At 43.9% G+C, this 17,698-nt stretch overlaps 1 protein-coding gene across 2 annotated transcripts in view; it reads left to right on the top strand.

The window, feature by feature from the left end:
• Positions 1–17,698, top strand: part of Galnt7 (polypeptide N-acetylgalactosaminyltransferase 7) — a 131,328-nt gene that overhangs the window by 63,147 nt on the left and 50,483 nt on the right. For both annotated transcript variants that reach the window (XM_021218753.1, XM_021218755.1), the window contains exon 2: positions 6,138–6,598. In XM_021218753.1, coding sequence (XP_021074412.1) covers positions 6,138–6,598 — 461 coding nt within the window. The remainder of the gene's footprint in view (positions 1–6,137; positions 6,599–17,698) is intronic.

Raw genomic sequence — 17,698 nt, 5'->3', positions numbered from 1 at the left:
CCCCACCCCCCGACATCCTGCCACATGTGCATTAGAGGCCGAGGGGCCCTTCCTTGCAGGCATACTGTTTCCTTTACACTGGTGGAGTCTAGCTGATTTTGACACCCTCCCTTCCAGTTCTTTGTTGGTTTCTTCTCTTGAGGGTGAGTGACTGCAGCCCAAGGCATTGTGTGGATTTTCCAATTAAAAGGGTCGTTTTGTTTAATTTCTTTGGTGTGCTTGTTTATTTTGTTTAGGAGTATTTTTAATCGTTAACTAAAGCATATTGTGTGCTACTTTTAAAATCTGTGGCCCGTGAATGAAGACGCTGTTAGCAGTGGTCATTTTCTCTAAGCCATTGTTTATCCAGGGACCATGTAAGTACATAAGCTCGGCCTTAGGACCTGAGATTTCACACCTACTCTAGAATACTGTCATTTGCTTGAGAGACCATTTTTTTAATAGTCCTTTTAGATTAGTGTCATCTCTACCAAAGCATGATCATCCTGCAGAAAACGCCACCCATAAAATGATTTGGGGAAGTTGTAAGGAGAGAGTGAATGTCTGACCGTACTTCTGTTTCACATTACCATCTGGTGAGCAGTGGTTGTATTTTTCCAGGCGTTTCCACCTTTGACTATAACTATCGTGTAGCCGTACCCTTCGGTTCTCTCTGCCTTCCTCGTCAGCGGTGATTCATTGGCTTTGGCTGTAGAGTAAGTCAGTCGCTAGGATAGCACCATGAGTCACAGGGGCTTCTGATTCTCATCTACTCCCTGGAAGAAGGCAGTCACAGCTTTGCTTTGCTTCTCCTGGGAGTTAAGAGTGACACTGTTGGTGAGCTGCTCTCTGAATCACTTGACATTCAGAGCTGACACCGATTATTCTTAATGGATGTGGAGTCTGACAGACAGTTCTAGTATCTGGTTCTACCTTCACAGTTACTGTCGTACAGGCTTTGAGAAGCCAATAGAGTCTATTTTTCTGGCATGGGTATGTATCATCAGAACGCCCTATCATGCAGAGAGGATAGTTATGACCCTGGTGAATTCATGATACTGTCAGGAAGGGTCTGCCTGCTGACCCAAGCCTGTTGGTCCAATTCCATATTCTCCATTTTGCATCTTTGCCTTTTCTTCTGTCTCTCTTACTACAAAAGCACAAACTGTAGGATTCATTTATCCAGAAAATATTTATTGAGGATATCCTCAATACAAAGACAGATGCTGAGGACACAAGAAACATAGCCTTTGTTTCTTCACCAGACTGCCAGTGGGGTACAGGGGTTGAGGGACCCAATCCAACCTTCCACCTGTCTTTGCATATAAAGTTTTATTGAACATAATTGTTCCCATCTGTTTACATAGTATCTGTGACCTCTTTTATACAATAACTGACTTTAATAACTGTATAAGAGACCTTGTGGTTTGCAAAGTATCATGCAGAGAGGATAGTCATGACCCTGCAGAATTCATAAGATATTACCAGGAAGGGTCTGTTTGAGTCTTAGAAAAAAAAAAACGTGCCTAGCCCCTGCCTCTTAGATAACCATAGAGGCACTGCATGAATACAGCCCAGAGGGTAGCAAACACTTGTCAGTACTGTTAGAGAATTTACTGAGAATCGTGGCCAGATAGGTGAAACATAAGCAACTGAAGTTAATATCCTCATATTTGATTAGAAGAAAGTCCTTCTGAGTGTTGTGAAGGAAAGATGATGAGGAGAGACGGTGCATGTGGAAGAAGGGAAGCGAGCAGAGAATCTTCAGCCAGTCAGTACTGACTCTGATCTCAGATCATTTGGTCAGGTCTTTCTGGGTGCCAGTGGTCATACCTCACTCGTGAGGTTACCCTGGCTGGTGTACGGGAAGCATGTGAAGCACCGTATCTACACGAATCACTAGTACTACTATCAGAACAACCTTTCCTAAAGGTGACTGGCCAACATGAAGAAAGCACAGTGGGGATAATGGAAGCAGTCAAACTCAAGAGCTGGGGGGGGTGGGGGGGGGAAAACGGGACAGAACTAACCGGAAATCATGAGGGATGGAATGTCAGTAGTGCAGATAAAAACAGAACAAGAAGTTGACATGAAATGTGGCTTGGGACTTCATTGGCCGAAGAGACGGTGGGTGACCCAGGGTTTGAGGTAGGGAAGACGGTTGATGAGACTGTTGGGTGAGGCAAGCAGCAGGTTCTGTTGGGGCGTGTTAAATAGAGATAATGGAGACGGGTGGAAAGGTCCAGGAAACCTTGGTGTACATGATCTGGAAACTGCAAGTGTGGTGTGGCCTAGGGAAACGTTGGTGTAAAACTGGTTGCTGACTTGGGAGAAAGAGGGGCAACTTGGGATGAAGCCAGAACAGCCTTCTTCTAGAACCCTGAAAGACACTAGCAGCTTAAAGTTGGACCAAGAACCATTAGGTGAGAGACAAGATCCAAACAGCTTTTAATGGAAGATGCACGTGAGGTTTGAATCTTGTCTCAGACCTTCCTCGGTGACATGGGAAGTTGAGCAACACTCCCCCGACTCCAGCTGGAATTTGCATTTTGTGTGTTAGCATAGGACAGATATCCCATGACTCCCGGAGCTTCATTTCCTGGGCTGTTATTTCGTCCACACTCTTCCTCTATTGCTTCCTCCTATGAGACAGACAGTAGTTAATTGTTAATTGTTAATTTAGGGTACGGTGTGGCTGTACAGACCGTTCCTCCATATTCACTGACGGGTTCTTTCCCCAGCTTTAACCTGTTCTCACATCCATGATGTGAAAATTTGACATTAAAAAAAAAAAAAAAAAGTTGTCCTTTTTATGTTCAATTTGACTCAGTGTCAGTAATGTCAGCCTCATACCCGGTAGGGTTTGCTAATTAATGCTTTCTGTTGTGATTTGCTTACAGCACTGTACACGTTTGAATGGGCCAAGAAGCAGACCCCTCCCATCATCAGAACCACACCTTGGCCTCCAATGCTTGCCCCTCGGTTGCAGAATTAGTCCTACTTAGCATGCACTTTCTGTATGGTCCGTTAATCCAGAGGGACTCTTCAGGCCGTCTTGAACCTTTTTTGGCATGATGACCTTCTAGCTATTTACTTTTGTTGTTTAAATTAGTATACAAAAGTAATGGATTCCACGATGGGCGTGCTAGGGCACGCCCTTGATCCACCCCCCCCCCCCCCCACACACACACACACACACTCTGGAGGAGGCAAAGCCAGGGTGGGCGGATCTCTGTGAGTTTAGGCCAGCCAGGGGCTCTGTTGCACAGAGAAACCCTGTCACACACACACACACACACACACACACACACACACACACACACGTGATGGGTTTCACTGTGGCATGTATGTGCGAGTAAGAGAGAGATTATATGTTGTTTTGATTTGTTCCCCTCCCCCACAACTCTCTCCTGTGTCCTTGCTATACTCTGCCTGGTCTCTCCCCACCCCCACGTTCCTCTCTTCTGCCTTCTTTTTGCACTGCCTTCTCTATTTGTAATTATTTGCCTCTGGCCTTACTCTGGCTCAAAAGTTAGACTCAAGCCCTTAACACAGCTGTGGCCAGTCAGAGGCCTGATCCAAAAGCCTTATCTTCGGAAAGAAAGGCGTCACGTTGATATGATCAAGCTGTATTGCGTCTGATAGTTCATGTTTTAAGGACAGTTGTGTGAAACTTTAAATTAACCCTGACAGCTAGTGTATTTCACCCAATTCTCTGATTTTTTTTTTTTTTTACACTTTTGTTATCTTTGGGGCATTTTGAAAGCTATACAAGGGATTCTTGCCTGCTGAAATGAAAACTAGGTATAATAGAATATAATTGTTTGCTGCCCTATAAGCTAATATTCTTGCTATTTGTGCAGTCATTTGTTCTTTGGGATTATCCTTGAATCCATTGTAACTCGTTATGTGTTCTCATTAACTGTGTTACTAACATCTACATTCCAAGTTAAAAATCTCTTGTTAATATCTGTAGTGAAGACCCTGCTTGTAAGAATATCTGGTAAGGGCTGCTCTCTCTTCAGCTTGGACCCGTCCACCTACACAGATCTTTCCGTCAGAAACCATCAGTGCCTTTGCTTCTGAGGCACAGTATGTTAACCTTTTGCTAAGCTACTGCCATTCTTTCTCACAAAGCGGTGTTTCTCAACGTGAGCCCCATCTCGGGGGACCTTGAAGAATACTAAAGTGCCCTGCTCTCAGGTTCTGGGATTTAATTGGTCTGGGCATGTGGAGTTTGCAAAGCACCCCAGGTTGTAATGTCTAATAATATGTAATATGTAACAAGCCACACCTCGGCTTCAGTGCTTGCCTCTCTGTTGCAGAGTTAGTTATATTTAGGGTTCACTTTTCTTAGGATCAGTTAATCCCAAGGGATTCTCCTTTTGTGAACCTTTTTTGGTATGATGACAAGTTATTTACTTCTCATGTTAAGTTCATATACAAAGGGAATGGGTTTCACTGTGGCAAATTTGTGTATCTGTATGCTAGTATAAGAGAAATTTTATTTTATTTTCATTTGTTTGTATATGTCTCAGGAGAAATTCAGAATCAGTTGGTAGCTATGATTGCCTTGACAGAAGGAAAAGCAGGAAATGGTAATTTTCATTGTGTGTCTATTGGATCTGTAGCTTATTTTTAAAAAAAAGATTTATTTATTATTATATCTAAGTACACTGTAGCTGTCTTCAGATGCACCAGAAGAGGGCATCAGATCTCATTACAGATGGTTGTGAGCCACCATGTGGTTGCTGGGATTTGAACTCAGGACCTTCAGAAGAGCAGTTGGTGCTCTTAACCACTGAGCCATCTCTCCAGCCCAGATCTGTAGCTTATTAGATACTGTAATATTACTGAAATAAACTGATCATTTGTTTTTAAAAAAAAAAATGGCTTTGAATTCTCTAAAGTTAATCCTGAGCCATCTGATTGCCACCTGAAATAACTTACTACAAAAATGTCTATCTCTAATGAATTGTAAATAATTAAGCAGCCTAGACATCAGTGTTATACCTAGAGCTCTCATGTAATCCTTAAAATGAAGTTTCGAACTTTAATTCTCAAGGTCATTCAATTTAAATTTTTTCCTAGGATGGTGTAGTTCTGTTGACCTGTTAGGGGACGGTGTCACTGAAGCGTGGGGTGACCTGGCATATGAGTTGGCCTACTTTGCAGTTTGCAGGGAGCCTTGTGTTCTGCTCAGCTGGGCTGGCTCTGTACCTCCCGTGCCCAATTACCAGCTTACTCGCTCCCTTTAAGCTAATAGTTCTCAGGCTTAGGTGCATATTACAACCTGGGGTGCTTTGCAAACTCCACATGCCCAGACCAATTAAATCCCAGAACCTGAGAGCAGGGCACTTTAGTATTCTTCAAGGTCCCCCGAGATGGGGCTTACATTGAGAAACACCGCTTTGTGAGAAAGAATGGCAGTAGCTTATTAAAAGGTTAACATACTGTACTTCAGAAGCAAAGGCACTGATGGTTTCTGATGGAAAGATCGATCTGTTAGGTGGACGGGTCCAAGCTGAAGAGAGAGCAACCCTTACCAGATATTCTTACAAGCAGGGTCTTCACTGTATTACCACGAATGTGGCAAAATCAAGCACAGAGAATAGTTTAAAAGGCCATGCTGGCTTGGTTACAGTTATCTGAGTTTTGTTTGTTTTTGTAGTTACTCAGCCAAACTCTCACTGAGTAGAAAACCCTGAATTGGGACCAACTGCATAACTCTACCTTGTTGCTCTGTCATTTGGGGCACAGAGCCAGCTGGCTGATGGGTGACATCCATCTGATATCACTGCTACCATATGGCTGAATTGCTAACAAAAGGTTCAATTTGTCATATACCAGCTCGCTGAAAAACACGGCGGTAGCCTAAGCCCAATTAAGTGTGTGTCTCAATCACTGAGAAGTCTTTTAGAGAGAGTTATGTTTATAAAGAGACAAGTAAAAATGTGTGCATCCGAATAGCTTGTTGGGTCATGCTTTGTTTCCAGTGTGAAAGATGTCTTCCCGTGCAGCACGGTGATTAGTAGCGTCCCGCTTGTGGTTCCCAGTTTAGAATGTTTTATTCTTGAACGTGAAAATTTGTATGGTGAACTCTGCTGTGGTTGCTGTGCCTTCATGTACTCATTGTATATCCCCTCCCTTTTATATAGGAAGACAGAGATGTCAATAACCCCTTGCCTAACCGAGGAGGCAATGGACTAGCTCCTGGGGATGACAGATTCAAACCTGTGGTACCATGGCCTCATGTTGAAGGAGTAGAAGTGGACTTAGAGTCTATTAGAAGAAAAAACAAGGCCAAAAATGAACAGGAGCGCCATGCTGGAGGAGATTCCCAAAGAGACGTAATGCAGAGGCAGTACCTTACCTTTAAGCCTCAGACATTCACCTACCGGGATCCTGTGCTACGCCCAGGGGTGCTCGGGAACTTTGAACCCAAAGAACCCGAGCCTCACGGAGTGGTTGGTGGCCCTGGAGAGAAAGCCAAGCCATTGGTTCTGGGACCAGAATACAAACAAGCAGTTCAAGCCAGCATTAAGGAGTTTGGATTTAACATGGTGGCAAGTGACATGATCTCACTGGACCGCAGCGTCAATGACTTACGCCAAGAAGAGTAAGCGCAACCCTCTTCTTTCTAAACTCGGGGAGCTGCTGTTTTTATAGATCTGTCCATTGAGGGAGGTGGTTAGGAATGGAGGAAATAGCTGTGCCTTTGTTTCAGTGAAATAATAGGACCTTGGTTCAGCAATATGGTCAGAAGGAAGAGGTCTCTATTTTGTCATCATATTGAAGATATGGTGCTATTAATTCCTGGGGTCTGATATATCAATGCTAGAAAGAATGCGGTCCCCAGACTAGCACCAGTCTATGAGGACTGTTTCCAGTCCACAGTACGTGACTGAGCTAGCACCAGAATGAAAATGAACTACACCACTAAATAATTTGTGTATCGACTGGCAGGCATTTGCTAGCAGAGCTTCCTTACTGTGTGTTTTCATTCTGGAACAAGAAATCTCCTCATCTGGTGGCACAGTAGCAGATCCTGATGCTGCTAAGGACATCTCAGGTCCTTAACTAGATTTATGTTTCCTGTGACTTCTCCCCTCCAATTGGAAACAGAAATCGAAACAGTTGAGTATATGCAAAAGGGGTACTCAGAAAACTGTGGCTTAGACTTTTAAATTCTTTTCCCGTGTTATGATTTTTAAGTGACGGATTTTCAGCTCTTAGCTTTTGATAGACAGTGATTATCGAGTGACTTCAATGCTTTCTCTTCCAGCTTATTCAATAATTGGCTCCACTACTGTGGGATCTAAGTAGCTTTCATGCATGTGAATACAGATTGAATTGACGATGTCTAGCAAACTCTTTTTTTTTTTTTTTNCCTCTGTTCCCCTACCCACCCACTCCCACTACTTGGCCCAGGCCTTGCCTTGTCTAGCAAACTCTTAAAAGGCATTCCTGATGTGCTGTTACTGTAATCTTTATTTTAAAAGGTTAACACAGCAGGTGCACATACCACCATATCCGCCCACAAACACACACATCCAGACCAGCATTCTTTATGACTGTGTGGTAAGATTCCCAACACGGTGCATTCCTTAGAGTTTGACATTCATACACTTGCTGTTTAGACTGAGCAGTGATGAATGAAATATGAAAAAGATGTGGATATCGGGAACTAGCACCACAATGGTGAGAGACAGCCATTTTATACAGAGAAGGGTTAGCATCTCATGGGGCTATGAAGGAAAAAAATCTTTAAACAGTTTGTTCCTACTGGAGACTTAGTCATAAGATTGCCAGATTTAACAACCCAAAATATAATATACGCCATTTAAGTTTTAATTTCAGATAAATAATTAAGAACTTTGAGATAAATGGTTGTCAAACGCCCATGGACATATTGTAGGATTTGTGTGTTTATGTGTGTGCTTATTTGAAATCCAAATTCAGTTGAGCATCCCACCTGTGGTCTGGCAGTGCTCCCATCTGCTGTCTGGCAGTGCTCCCTCCCAGTCAGGTATAAAGATGGCCAGGTTGGACCTGTCATGTCAACAAGCACTTCTCTGTGGACTCCTGTACAGCATACAGCGTTCCGTGTGTTCTTATGCCTCAGTGGAGGAGGAAGGGTTCGGGGTGGAGGTAGGGGCTGCCTATCACTTGTTGACTTTGTCCTGCGTGCCAAGACCTCCTAGTATTCTGGAATTGCTGTATAATTCTCCCAACAGACCCGTGAGAGGGTTCTGTGTACACAAAGCCCCAGGCTCAGAATCATTCATGGCTTCCTTGTATAAACCCAACAAAGTGGCAAAGGTAAGATCCACCAGAAGGCATCTCTATGTGAAAGTATGAACAGTGAATTTTTAAAATATATTGTTTACAGTGCAGATATGGTTAATTTCTAATATAAAAGTCTGGTATGGAAATCATGTCAGACACAGTTCATAGAAGAAAGCCTTTGGTTCTCACCACCAAAGACAAATCTAGTCAGTCTCTGAAATATTTTTTATGTCGCCACTGCCACCATCTCTGCCCATCAACCTTGTCTCTCCTGAAATCCTGCAAACGCTTCCTAACTGCTCTATTTCTGTTACTGCCTTTTACTCACAGAGTGACTTTAGAAATCCAAATGAGGTTCGTCTTTGCCTTCCCATTGTACTTGAAATAAGCTCAAGCTTCTAACAGGCAGTGGCCCTTGCTCTGCAAGCCTGCCCCGAAGCCTTCCTCCTGCTCCATGTTCCTCACCCACAGAGCCTAGCTGTGTTGGCTGGCCCCTCTCAAGCTGGTAACACGCTTTCCTTCCACTAGCCTCCTCCCTTTCGGTGATGGCTGGATCCTTCCCACCTTTTACATGCACTCCGTTGGCCCTCTCACCCCTCGGCGTCAAGATGGTAATGCTAAGTTCTAGTCTGTTCATTCTCTGAGACTGCCTTGCTTATAGGACTCATCAAATGTTAGATGCTGGCTGATTTAGATCATTAGCTCTCTTTCTCATCAGATGATAAACTGAGGTTGCGAACTGTCTGTTTTACTCACTAGGTGCTTCTAGGTCAACAGTACCAAGCTGGTGACTACCTCTTGAGAGAACAGATAGATGGATGGATGGATGGATGGATGGATGGATGGATGGATGGAATCTGCCAGCGTTCTGTCCCTGGCTTTATTATCAGACATGAGATCTTTGATCTGCCTTTTACCATCTCTTACTTTATACTTTAACAGTAGGTTTCACAGTATTGGTCTGTCAGAAGCATTGGAATTGAATAGCATAGTAAACCGAAGGTCTTTTCCTACAATCCTGTTGGTTAAAACCTTGGGTACTATTGGCTCATTTGACTGCTGGGCAGCTTTGCCCGTACCTCATCCTCACCTTCAAATGTGCTCAGTTACTGTTTATCCTCCATATTCTCCATCACTCTCTGAGAGACATTAGTGTCACTACTTCCTGATCTACCCATCTTCCCTCTCTCTGCAGTGTCCCTTCCTGCCCCACTACACGCCTGCCATGGGCATTGCTCCCGGTATTCTGTTCTCTTGGACACCTGCAACAGGACCTAGAAACAAGATGTCGTTTCTTTTCATGTATCATTCCTATTAAGTCTTGTCATCCGCCAGCAAATAAGATACTGCACTCTATCCGTAAGTTTGCTCCTGAACCTTTCCTCGGATTTTTAAAATTAATGATACTCCCTTCTTTGAAAACCTATTTTAAGAAACCGAATAGAGTTTCCATCTGAAGCATCTTAACTGGATGCAATTCATTTTTAAGACTGGACATTTAAAGAAAAAAGAGGCAGAACGAGGTCAGAGCTGGGGAGATAGTTCTGCAGGGACCAGAGTTCAGTGTATAGTCGGGCAGGTGTGGTAGCCTGCCTGGAGTCTGAGCAGGTAGAGGGCAGAGACAGAGCCAGCCAGCTAGTTAGCCAGGCTAGAGAGATGCTGCCTTAACAGACAATTGAAAAGCAACTGGAGAAGACACTTAGTGGAGACTTCTTGCTTCCACATATACAAATGTTTACAGACAAAAGAACACCACACACGTGGAAGGGGGGGGGAAATGATAGGTTTTATTCCTCTTTGAACACTTAGAATTCCGTGTAAAGTAACAAATAATTTAGTAGGCTTATTTATGTCAGAAGGTCAACAATCTTAAGAGCTTTCTCTAAAGTAAAATAATAATAATAATAAAAAAAATCAATGCCCTGGCTTCCCCTGTGATCGTGTGCACCTATTAGTACTTTTATGCGTTTATTGACGGTGTGTTAACAGCATGCGTATTGCACACACCACCCTTGTGCACACCCCTCATGGAAAAGGTGCTTCTTGAGCCCACCAGAGACTCTGGGTGTGGCTGGCACTCTGCAGCTGTACCCTTGCCTGTGCTGCTCGCATAAGCCAGCCACCTGCAAACCATAGCAACCTACTTCGGGTTGTTGGTCCAGCTGTGACATCTAACACTGTGGTTAACTGGCTCATTCTTGTAGCTGTTCCAGAGTCATCTCTGATGAGTGTTTTGTACCCAAGCAGCCAGAGAGAGCTGCCCTCCTGACTCATGGACATAATTGCTTTGAATTGTATTCACTGGCTGAGCAACTTGCTGGTTGTTGATCGCTTATGAAGAGGCTAACAGAATTTTGAGTGAACTAGAGCCTCCATCTTTTTTGGAAGACTTAAGCCACGAATGCTCCCTCTTGCCTTCACGTTTATTTTTAGCAATAAAAGATCATTTATTGTAATTCAACAGGTCTTAACTGATGGATAGCTGCTATATCCAGTTCTTGCCAGAGGATCTAACAATGAGAAAATATAATCTCTGTCCTCAAGAGGCTCACTGCCTGCCCTCAGGGAGAAAGGAAAGAATGTTATGATATAAGCTAAAGAGAGTTGCCCAATTGTGTGAGCAAAGACAAGATTCAGAACAGTAAGTGTTCACATGGGGAGGGTAGTCAGTAAAAGATTTAGGGAGAGGAACTGGGGAAGGAGGGGCAGAATGTTCCTTGGGAAAAGGTACAGTACAAATGAGTGGGTAGGTTCTATTAAATCAGAAAGTATATAAAAAACAAAGCCAAAACAAAGCTGGTACCATAGGTCGGGCGTTGGACATCTATAATGCTATTCACAAGGTTTGTCCTGAGCTTGGTAGTCAGAAGGCAGATGGAGAGAACTTTAGGACGGCTAGACCCACGATGGATTGGGAGGGGGGTTAGTGGTAATAGAATAGTGAGTGACTGCAGGAGAGGTTTTAGAAACAGAGAGACAGGCAGAGAGAGAGAGAGAGAGAGAGAGAGAGAGAGAGAGAGAGAGAGAGAGAGAGAGAGGAGAGAGAGGAGAGAGAGAGAGAGAGGCAAACAGAGACAGACAGAGAGAGAGAGACTCAGAGAGACAGAGTCAGAGAAACAGAGTCAGAGAGACAGAGAACAGAAGACTCAGTAGGTCCTGGCAAGTGACAGGATGGAAGGAACAATCAAAGATAAATTCATGGCTTTCAAGCCCCATAACAAAGAAACCGTGCCAGGTACCAAATCGACCAATTGGATAGAACAAGTCTTTCTGCCCTAAACTTCTTCTCCTGCACTAGTGTCCTCCCTGGCTTTAGTGCACCCGTGCAGAGCCCGTCAGCAAGAGGAACCCGCCTCAATGAAAAAGTGAAGAACCCGATCTGTGCTTATGATAAGCTGTCTTCTAATAACGTTTGGGATTGTCCTTCCATTCCTGTGAGCTGCTGCTGCCGACACAGGAAAAGAATTCTGTCCTTTTTCTCTTCAAGAAGGCAGACACAGTCAAAGTATAGAGTCCAAGCTGGTTTTGTTTCCCATAAATGAATTAACTGTTTTGAGTGGAGCAAATCCATCTACTAATATCTCACCTTGCTTCCCACTTCCACACCTTTCCCATTTCGGTTTATAAAGCTAGCTTAGTTGCATTTGCAAAGTGTAATAATAGATATAACGTACTTTGGAAACTCTTAAGAAAGAACTATGGAAATATTAATCTGATTGTTAATTATGTCCTAAAGCTTATCTGTGGAACAAAGAAGTGCTTTAAAAATACTTTAAATATGCCATTTGTACATTTGAGTATACTTAAAATACTTAAATTTTTACCCGTACCTTAGACACAAAAATTCTTTGTCTTACAGGATTTCAAAATATTGATTCTTTTAAATTTTATATTTATTTTTATATTTAATTCTAATTTCATATTTAAGGTGAATCGTGACCATGAGATTTTTCTCATTGTCTCTACTGAGTTTTCTGGAATAGAGTCATGTAATTTGTGAAATGGCTAGTATTTTTTAAATCTCAATTAATTGGAATTGTTCTGGCTTTCTTTTTGAGTTTTAGAGGCAGGACCTCGTGTAGCCGGACCACGTCTACCTTTGCGCAAGGTCTCAGAAGTGTGCTACCGTGTTCAACCTTGTGGCGGTCTTTTTAGTTCCGTTTCTCTTTAGCATGACTCAGCAGTTTAGGTTAGAGCAAATGAAAACTTTGGAACCACTCGTAAGAGGTGAAAACGTATTTGGGGTAATATCTGGCACATATGCACACTTACGGATGGATGGAGCATATACAGAAATACACATTTCAATACTTTACCCCAGTTTCTATAAGAATATATGGTGGTCTGTATGAACGGCCCAGTTACCCCAAGAACCGTCCCTAACCCACAACCCTTTTATCTAAGAAATGCCAAAATATGTCTGATTTGCAAAGTTTAGCTTCTCGGTTGCTCTACCCTATAAGCAAGCTCATTTGAAAGTGGTTTCCAGGTGAGCTTTTGTGACTATTTCTCTTCTTTGATTCCAAAAGATACTTTCTAGCCAGCTTGAGATTTTTTTTTTTTTCACTTCTGGAAACTTCTAGTGCGTTTAGGGATTTTCCAGATTCACTTTAAAAATAAGTTCTGCTCTGACTCTCTGCTTCTTCTTTCTCCAGTAAACATGCACATAAAAAGAGATGCACAGGGACGCACAGTCCCCTTAGGAATCCCCCAGCTGGGATGGGAAGACAGATCTGCTTTCTGTGTAGGATTCTGGTTAGCGGCAAGAGGTGTGTTTAGGTGAGCCGAAGTTGTTACAGAAATCAAAGGGTGGCACATATCACCTCACCCTCACTTCTGCACACTGAAGAGGTTAGTTACCACCTTCACAGACTGAGGTGAATTCACAGAGACTGGAACGTGTGCTGGTGTGCTGTTCCGAGCTGCCTCCTCAGCAGAGCACCCATGATCTTAAGTCCCCTTGCCCTCTCTTGGCACTTCTTCCCTGACACCCTGGGTGGGGGGAGATCGCTCCCTAAAGTGGGGGTAACTCTTCTGCTGCCTGAACCTCATTTGGTTCACATGGATGGTCTTGTTGAAGTTGCAGTTACAGGGGCATGTCATCCTCTCTTCCTGGCCACTGTCGCACGAACCATCCAGTGTGTCTGATGAAGAGTTAGAAACTCCCATTGCCTACATTTGGCTTTTCCCAATCTCTACTCCCAGCCAGAGGTTTAAAATAGCTTCTCTGGAAACACACACACACACACACACACACACACACACACACACACACACACACACACGGGGAGCTATGGGTTCAATAAAAGAGCCTGTTTCAAAAACTAAGGGGGAAAGCTATTGGCGAAGACATCTATGTTGACCTCTGTCTTCCACAGGCACACGTAGATAGGTACTTGCACTTATGCATACATTTGCACAACACACACAACTTTGGAAAGAAAGCAGAGCCTGTTTCCTGCCTATCTGAAATACCAACATGGATGCCGAGGGATGTTTTCTGGACTTTTCTCTTTCTACAATGTCTCAGACTGTGAGGCTGTTAGTCTCTGCCAAGTGATTAGCCTTTGCTATCTGCTAAAAGGTCAAGTCTTCAGGAAAGAGAACCACTTCCAATAGATGCAGACACTTCCAGCAGCGGCCACTGCTGCCGTGTGGATGCTCAGAACAAATAGCGGGGTACAGGCCTGTCCTCTGGAGCTCAACGTGGTTCCTCTGGGAACTCAGTGGCTGAGACTGGGAACAACAGCCAGAACCATTAGACACGCCCTGCTTATCAGTGTGCAGTTCTTTACTGTGCGTTGCTCTTGTGGGTCTGGTAAATAGGGAAGTGGCATTGAGTCATTGTGCAGGACCTGCGTGTTCAGGGGTTTCCCCTGAGCGATACTTACTGTTTGTTGAGGATTGGGGGAGGCCCCTCACAGTTTAAGAGGTGCACGGAGTTTATCTGTAAAAACCTTAAGGGAAAGGTCTTTCTTTTGTGCTGCCTTGTGGCTTCAAAACCGACCGAGTTCTTGGCATGATGTTGAGCTGTCTGAGGAAGGAAACTATAAAGAGTATTGGGAGAGGCTGAAAAGGAGTTGACAGATAAGCAGTGCCATCCTTGGATTAGGCTTTTAATTTTCCTTAAATATCCTGTACTGGAACCTAATGTCTCCCAAGGTGTACGGATGGAGAACACAGCCTGTGTGTTTTAAGGCCACAGAGGACGGAATGTGGTAAGAAGCAGGAACATCTGGGGACCTTTAACTTTGGCTTTTGCTTTCCTTCAGGATTGGATCCCACAGTCGCAAAACAGGTTTTATGTCCTCCTGTCCTGTCTCCTGGAGTTCAGAGTTTGGAGTCATCTGATTTATTTCTCATCTTTTTTCCTTGTCCATGAAAAGCTTCCCAGGAGTATGTGCATCCCCTTTTATCACAAGTACTTGGTTATAAAGAACAGTCAAAACCCAACACTGAGTGCAGGGCCATCGTATGGTACGGGCACAACCATAAGAAAGGGGGCCATTTTCCACATTGAAGATCGGTCACTTCTGTGGAACTGGCTCCTTGTCACACATAAGAAAAGAGGCGATCCCTCCCTCTGCACTTATTCTAGCCACACAGCTGGCATTCTGCAAAACAAGCATCTCTCGGTGAGCGGGTGCTGTCCTTGGGCCACACACTCAAGAGACGCTCAGGGCCATAGAGAGAAAGGGCTCACTGTTGCTGGGTAGCCTGGAAAGCCCTGTGATGATGTCCTGACGCCATGCACTAAGATTTCACCTGTGTTTGTGCTGCTGCCGCTGTGTGGGTGTTGGTGGTGTTCAAGACCAGGTTGTCAAAGTGGTTGAATCGAGTTGAAGATCCTCTCTCTGTCTCAAGATTACGTGTGCGGCTGGCATCCCCACAAGTGAAGGCAAGCTGTTGGATAGCCCTCGAGGCAGCTTCAGCACCTTCTCTTCGGTGATGATTGTAGAAGCGGTAGTACGGTAGTTCGTTATGTATGGTAGTTGCGTACAGTGCATATATACCAAGTGCGCTTTGAATAAGTTAATTGTCTTTGCTAACTGGGAACTAAATATGTGAAAGGTGCATCAGCAGGATTGTTGTTTTGTCATTCCTACAATATATAAAGTAAACATGTTAAAAGGTTTAAAAAAAAAAAAAACAGTTTAACCTGGAAGCCACGCTAATTACACAAGTTACAGCTGTATAAATAGCGTAGTCTAATTACATTCAACCATGACTTTTAGTATGTCACAGGGAAATGGCCACGGCTATTCCCTCTTCACTGAATCCTGTGGGAGATCCCATCTTCAAAATATAGCTTAGCATGCAGGAGGAAAATCACATATAAAAAAATAATAATAACCCAGTAACTTATTTTAGAGTGAGCACTGTCATTTTAATCAAAGGGGGGAAATAGCTGCACTTTCTGCAGAATGGAAACTCCCAGTGAGCAACTCAAAAACTAGGATAAAGGGCTCCGGAGAAAGATTTGAGACTCTAAACTCCACGTTTGGAAGGCCCTGGAGATACACAACTGCCACTGTAAAGGGACAGGTTGTGAGTCCCTACTGCTCCGGGAAGAGCAGCCTCAGAGAGCCTGTATTCCTGTGAGGCAAGAGCGCCCCCCAGAGCCTGTGCCTCTGAGCTGCAGGCCCTCAGCCACCACCGAGAAAGGTTTTCTGGGTTTGTTGTTGTTGTTTGTTTGTTTGTTTCCAAATGAAAAGGAGGTTGGGAGTGGGGTGGGCCACAGGAAAGTCGCTGAAAGCTTTTGGTTGTAGACTGTAAGGCGCAATGATTAAGGACAGAAACAATAGATTTTAGAAAGCCAACCTGATTTGAATCAGTCCCTCTATGCGTTCGTTGCTAAAAATTACAATAACACAAGATTGCCTTCGATTGCAAATTTCTGAACATCACAAAGCTTAATTATCTACTGGAATTATTCCAGTCTAGCCAAAATACCCAAAAATTCTATTTGTAACATATCATAGGGTCTGTCCTTGTTGCCCCATGGAACTTCGAACTTTGAATCCTCCTGCCTCAGCCTCTTTTAATATTTTGATACAGAGCTTGGACTTCTGTTATAAAGATGCTGTACCTCTGCAAAGAGGTGACTGACCTGATGCTGTGAAATCCTGTCTCTACACTAATGACGTAGGAGGAGGCTAACTGGGACGCATAAAGCAACAACATCTGGTGGCCAGCATATTCTTAGGGCGGAAGTGGTGTTAAGTGGCATAGTGGAACTACTGCCATTGTCATAAGAATTAAAGTGAAGTTCACGAAGGTGGCCTTGGTTCAAGCACAGGGATTCAAGCCTCAACCTCTTACTGGCTGGGTACTCTGTCAAAATGGTTAGTATGTTGTAGTAGTGATTGCTTTTGGAATTCAGGAACTTAACCTAAGTTACCCATTGTTCCTGAAGTCTAGAGACAATAGTAGGATAAATAGCAATGTGATGTATTTTATGTGATGCAAACTTTTGATGAGACATTATTTCAAAGACTTAATTCTAAACTTTTAACTCATGGGTTTGGGACCCTATATATTCTGTACAAGACGTCCCCCTTTTTAGCAAATCGGTGATATAAAAGAGGTTTGGTTAACCTTAGAGCCAGATTTTCTACAAGGAAAACACAACTGGATGGCACCGTGTGCTCCTCCCGTTCCCGTTAGCATCCTGACCATCCAAGGGGGGACATGTTGTACAGTTCCTTCGAAGTAGTAACGGAGGCGGGACTGTGATCCCAGCCATGTAAGATAAAGCCAGTCCTACATGATGGTGAAATCATTCCCAGTTCCCCATTCTTAGGTGTCCGTCACAGAGTAAGGTGTGGGGTGCACACGCCTTGTGGCATTGTGGATCCGGTTTGCTAAGGTAGAGTGTTTCCCACCCCACCCCACCCCCCAGTGTTTGTCTCTGAACCTGTCTCCTTATTTGTAGAACAAAGTTCTAAGCATCAACTAAATACACTTCACTGAAAGATCGTTCCATAAAGGTCTTTTTAGACAACCCTGGACTTTCATTCTTGTCGTCTTCCTGTAACCTCTGCCCCTCAAAGTGTCTAGAAATCACTGCCCTAAAGGATCTTCCACAGGTCTTTCATGTGTCAAAGTTACCTGGACTTCCTGGGTTCACATCTTCCGCTAGTTTTCTGCCATGTTTCTCTAGGTTCTGAAGCTGAAGAACCAGCGAGCAAGCAGCTGGTGCTCGGCTGTAATGGCTCAAGATGACTCCATTGTCTTCTCCTAGTGTTGGCTTCTTCCTGTATCCTCAAAGGTCTAGGGCCCAGGCCGTAGACCTTTGAGACCCCTGGGCCACTGCCAAATATCACCGCTCTTTTTGGAAAGCAACCGCAGCCACAGCCTCGACTAAATAGTCTAGGCAGCAGTGTGCGGAGATACGCGCCCTCTTCTCTCCAGCACATTAGCAATTCAT

This window comes from Mus pahari, chromosome 19 (genome assembly GCF_900095145.1).
Source record: "Mus pahari chromosome 19, PAHARI_EIJ_v1.1, whole genome shotgun sequence".
Classification (NCBI taxonomy): Eukaryota; Metazoa; Chordata; class Mammalia; order Rodentia; family Muridae; genus Mus; species Mus pahari.
This window is presented reverse-complemented; position numbering and strand designations above follow the sequence as displayed.